This window comes from Sinocyclocheilus anshuiensis, unplaced genomic scaffold (genome assembly GCF_001515605.1).
Source record: "Sinocyclocheilus anshuiensis isolate Anshui unplaced genomic scaffold, SAMN03320099.WGS_v1.1 scaffold1144, whole genome shotgun sequence".
Taxonomy (NCBI): Eukaryota; Metazoa; Chordata; class Actinopteri; order Cypriniformes; family Cyprinidae; genus Sinocyclocheilus; species Sinocyclocheilus anshuiensis.
This window is the reverse complement of record NW_015551101.1, coordinates 289,728-295,198: the sequence shown is the minus strand read 5'-3', so window position 1 is coordinate 295,198 and position 5,471 is coordinate 289,728. Positions and strand designations below refer to the sequence as shown.

General features: G+C 46.8%; 1 protein-coding gene across 1 annotated transcript in view; it reads left to right on the top strand.

Annotated features, from left to right (window-relative positions):
* Positions 1–4,507, top strand: part of LOC107662765 (protein turtle homolog B-like) — a 77,908-nt gene extending 73,401 nt beyond the window's left edge. Inside the window, exons 16-18 of the mRNA XM_016452845.1 lie at positions 1,157–1,318; positions 1,522–1,567; positions 2,854–4,507. Of these exons, the coding sequence (XP_016308331.1) occupies positions 1,157–1,318; positions 1,522–1,567; positions 2,854–4,507 (1,862 nt within the window). The remainder of the gene's footprint in view (positions 1–1,156; positions 1,319–1,521; positions 1,568–2,853) is intronic.
* Positions 4,508–5,471: the final 964 nt, after the last annotated feature.

The following is a 5,471-nucleotide window of genomic DNA, read 5'->3' as shown; positions in this document are numbered from 1 at the left end:
CAGCAATGACTCGAGACTTGACTTGGACTTGAGCCCTGTGACTCGGAAAGACTTTATGATCAGATCAAAGTCTTATAGAGGCGGCCCTGCAGCGTGCTTGCGCTTGACTGGCAATAAGCCAGAGACTGCGTTCAGGGAGCGCTGGATTTATAGGCTAGTATACATGAATGGAGTAATAACATAACGTACAACAAGAGAGCCGAGATAAGAAAAAAAAACAATAATTAATCACCGTGACCGCTTCTGTTAAATATTCCTCACTTCTTTTGTTTGTTCGACACCGAGGTGCACCAAGAGTGACGGATATGCATCCCGGGCATCCCGCTCGATGTGCTTTCATTTTTATTTTTTTATTTGTAATAAACACCTCTCTGAGACAAGGATGGTAGCACAGCATTTTTGAATGATTGTCTTCATGAGTTTGTCTGCATCCAAATTGCATGTTTCCTCTCACTTGCAAAGTATGCTAGCAGTTATTTCTTTTAGTTCTTTCAAAACAGTTCTTTCTGTGTTTACACTCACATATGTTTAAATCTGTTTTATTGAGATTCCAAATAATGGCTCATTGGCTTCGATATAACACCTAGAAGCATATATTCTTATGCACACATGCAAAGTATGTTGCAGTTGTTATTTCTCTGAAATTAAGTTGTCTTTGCTATTCTGTTACTAATAAAATCGTTTTTTTTTTCACTGCTTGTCCTATTTTGGCACAATCCCTAAATTGAACTTGAGTAGTTTTACTGAGGGCACCCATCTCACATGAAATTGAACTATGTCAAACATATTCTACCTGCCTTCCTGATATAAATTACTATGAATTTGATATGGTAATTAATACTGAGACACTAATTTGGGCAAAGAGCACTAATGACTTGTTTAAGACTTGCCTGTCTTGACTCGGGACTTGACTTGGGACTTGCCTGTCTTGACTCGGGACTTGACTTGGGACTTGCCTGTCTTGACTCGGGACTTGACTCGAGAATTGAATGCAAGACTCGAGACTTACTTGTGACTTGCAAAACAATGACTTGGTCCCACCTCTGATGCACACTAACTGAATCACTGTCAGCAATCACGTTAACCTGCTTTGTGAATACATGCTTGCTGCATTCTCCCATCCTAATTTCATGTTCTGGAGTGTCTCCTCTCTCAGACCCCTTCCCTCCCACAGAGATCTCAGACGAGGGGCTGGCCAAGCCAGTGGTGGCCGGCATCGTGGCCACCATCTGTTTCTTGGCGGCTGCTATCCTCTTCAGCACGCTCGCTGCATGTTTTGTCAACAAGCAGCATCGTCGCAAGCTTAAACGCAAACGAGGTAAGTCCTTCTTAACTTCAAGACACAGTTATCTCTCTTGTTAATTAATCATTTTTGCACAGATCACACCTTTATTGGATTTGTAAAAAATTAAACATCTTTTCAGCTGTATTGCATTATTCCAGCTTCAGCATTGCAGTGGTTGAGATAAAGATCTGAAGCATATTGTCATGCTGATGTGGCATTGTGTGATTTGTCCTTAGACCCTCCACTATCGATTACGCACACAAGGAAAAGCATCGAATCTCCGTAAGTACCAGTGCATGGTAACATCCATCATACTTTGCACTTCTGCAAATCTGTTGACTACCAGGCACATGGCTTGAGAGGGAGAAAGAGAGAGAGCATGTACAGTTTGGGAAAGCTGACCCTAGCAGCTGCTGTGTTACCGTGAGGGATGCATGGAGGAGGATTTGAATGGTCACTAAAGTGGCTGCTATAAATGTATCTGTGCTTACCTCTGCTTTTCAGCAGTGAGATGCATTGATTTGCTATTACAAACAATCTTCTCAAGCTCTTTCTTTTTTTTTTTGCTGTCCAGTCAGGTTGTGATAGAACCTTTCAATAGCGTAAGAATATATTATAAACATGAAGCTTATCCCCCAGCTCCACTGAATTGATCAGTGCAGGCATGGCAGCATGTCACTCTCACATTTATAACCAGAGCTAAAGGAAGGAGAACATTAAGGGTAGCATCTCCAACCCAGTTCAAACTGGGACTCACGCTCTTATCCGATTCCATTGTGGTCTTCATAGAGCTGCAGTCTCATGCTCCCATCCCACCCATTTCCACATAGCAGTGTGGAACCATAGTCTGGTTGACGGCCGACTCTGCCCCGTCTCTATTGTGTTTTTGTCACTGCAGGCCTCCTCTTACCCCCTTGCCTGGCATTGAGCCCTACTGGGAAGAGCCAGACAGGAGCAGCTACAGGCCCCCATCCACCAGCCCTCAGTGAGTGCTTGCACCTGCATCTCTCTCTGCAGCAGGCGCTAACATGTGCCTGTCTGCCGTAGCTGCATGATGTCAGTTAGTGGTGCAGAGCTAAACTGCTTCTTTAGGGGAATAGACAACTTCAGCCCTCAGCTGCTCCAAATTGTGACACTTGTTTGACCACTTATAGCCAGCAAGATGGATTATTATTGAAGAGTTGGGTGAAGATATAGTTTAGCTGATATTATGTTAGCTCACTGGTGCCTGTACTGACTTATCTGTTTCTATGTCCTGTCCCCATTCTGATGTTCTCCATTATCTCTCACCCTGACATCGTCTTTCACTTTTATTTAAGATGGCCTTTAATTTAAGATCAGTGCTTATTCTAATTACTGTTATAAAAAAGCATGTGGATAAAGGCTAATTACCCTGAATTTTGTTAATTTTAAAATAAGTACACAAGAAAGTGTAATGCCATGCCATTTCCTTTTGAATTATATTCCATGTTTTAAAATGGAGTGATTCTTGTTTTGATAGTGCTGATTTTAAGTTCTGGTATTCCCCAGGGCTCAGTCCTAAGCCCCATGTCTTTTTTGATTGATAGGCTGTCCTCTGGAAAGATCAGTCCTGAGAGCATTGCTTCCTCCCGGTCCCCATCTCTGGCCAGCATGGGTGGCCATGGTCTTTACGTTAAGAAGTTGCCAAGCCCTAGGAAAGAGAAAGAGCTTTCCCTCTATAAGAAAACCAAGAGAGCAATAACCAGTAAGAAGTACAGCGTGTCCAAGCACGAGGCTGAGGTCACCACGCCCATCGAGCTGATCAGCCGTGGACCTGATGGCCGATTCATCATGGACCCCAGTGACATCGACACGTCCCTCAAGCCACGACGCATTGAGGGTTTTCCTTTTGTGGAGGAATCGGACTTGTATCCTGAGTTCCGCCAATCAGATGAGGAGAACGATGACCCAGGGCCCCTACCCCCAGTCATGGCCACCCTCAGGCCCCAGATATCCCCTGTGTCCTCCAGCCAGGAGTCCTACATGCAGCCCCCAGCCTACAGCCCCCGGTTCCAGAGGCCTATGGAAGGTATGAGCATCTTGGAGGGTAGTCGGCTTCAGGCCACAGGGCAGAGCCGGGCCTCCCATTTTCACAGGGTCTTCCCTCCAGGCCCCTTCTATGGCTATCTAGGTAGTGGTGCTGAGGTGGAGCTTCACCCTCCTTTTTACATGCCTGATGTTAGTCCACGTAGCTCTGCCATGTCCTCCTCACCTTCATACCCCCCTGAGGGGCCGTTCCGCCATCCCACCATCCCAGAGGAGAGGGAGGAGCTGAGGATCCATCAGTATGGTGCCCCCAGCCATGCCCTCCCACTGGTGCATAGCCCTCCCTCCTCTCGCTCGACCGAGATCTGGCAGCCTCCTGACTTCCCCTTTCTAGGTCAGGAGGGTCCCCGTCTCGCTCTTCCACCACGTCATTCATCATTCTATCTCCACCGGGACCTCCCCGAGCCCCCGCCATACCCCTCCCATAGTCGTACTCTTAGCACCACCTCTCAGCTCCCTTCAAGCTCTGCTTTCCTCCAGCTGGAGGCCCCTAGAGCCCACCTGAGCAGATCTCCCCGCAGGTTTCCGCCTCAGGGCCTTTCAGCCAAGCATATAACTATGCAACAGGCCCAGACTCTGGGGCAGTTGAGACACACTGCCCACGGTATGGGCGTACCAGTGTTGCCTTACTCAGGTGCCACGGCCCGCATGGGGAGCCCCAGCACACTGCACAGTGAGAGCTCGGACGGCTGGAGGTCTGAGGCCCAGCCTTGGCTGAGCCCCAGGGCGGCACGAAGGATGGATCTTGGCCTGCAGCAGGTGGTCCTGCAGCCGTCACGACTCTCCCCTCTCACCCAAACCCCTCCCAGCTCACACGCCGGCTCTCCACACATTCTCGTCCGCCCTCCTCCCCGCCCCAGCATCCTGCGGTCTTCCCGCTCTCAAGAGATGCCCGAGAGTGCCCGTCACCCCGCCAGTGTCTCCTTCTCCCGAAGGTCTCTCTCCTCTTCCCCTGCCACTTCACCTACCCAAGGCCAGAGCGGGCAGCGGCCCAGCCTCAGCTACCGTGCACACATGGCCTTTGCCACAGCCGCGGCCAGCTACCCCTCTCAGTCCCCTTCACCCCCCACGGAGAGCAGTGATGCTTTCGGCCAGATGCCATCTCAGAGAAGGACAGATGAGGAGATGCTCCCCTCAGAACCCTCTCCAGGGTAGGTGAACTGTACCATTGGAGACTCCAAAATGACAAAGGAGATTGTAATTCATCATCTGTACCGCAAAAGCAATGCTTTCATGCTTTTGCGATTTTTTCGGTTAAAATATTTTTACATGTACATCTTACTATAAATTATTTACATATGCACAAATTTCCATGTCCTCCAGTATAACTCCTTATTGGGTTCACAGGATAAATTTCCATATTTTTCTTTATTTTCTTCAAATCCTATTCTCCTTTAACCTTTAAACAGTGTAATTTTGATATAGGAAATTATCATAGTGTATAACATTTTTCATGATTAAGGATTTTCTAGTGCATTCATGATGATCCCATGGCTCTTCCTTCTTTGTCCTCTTTTGTGGGCTGATCACATCATTTACCCTCTCCAGCTCATTTCCTTCCATTTCTCTCACTTCCTCTAACTCAGGGCTTTGACCATCACGATGGCCTTCTTAGGCGGCCTTCGTTGCCAGGGATGAGTGTGCGCTCATCTCTTGCAACACTCATCCTCATCTAGAGTAGAGACGGCGCTTTTCTCTGGAGACTCTGGTAGTCTTACCCTCTTTGTTTTTGATTGATCTCAGCTATCTGGGCAGCATTGTTGTGACCAGGTCCTCTACACCACAATAGGTAAGGGTCGAATCCATGTCTGAAAGGGGAGGGGTTTGCAGGCGGGGCCTTAAATCATTCTCATTTAAAGGGGAATGACTTTTTATTACATGATATCAATAATACATTGTCTTTTTTGGCAAATATTCTGAATATTTTTATTGCTGGAATACAAATAATGCCCTTTTTCAGTATTGTTTATCAAAGCATTTTTGAGATGATTAAATACAGACTATTTTTTTCCAGGAAATTTTGCACTTTTAGAGGCACACTTGTATATTCCCCTTTAAAATTTTGTTTCCATGTACAAAAATATCATGCATGCCTTTTCTAAATACTCTTCTCCTCGAT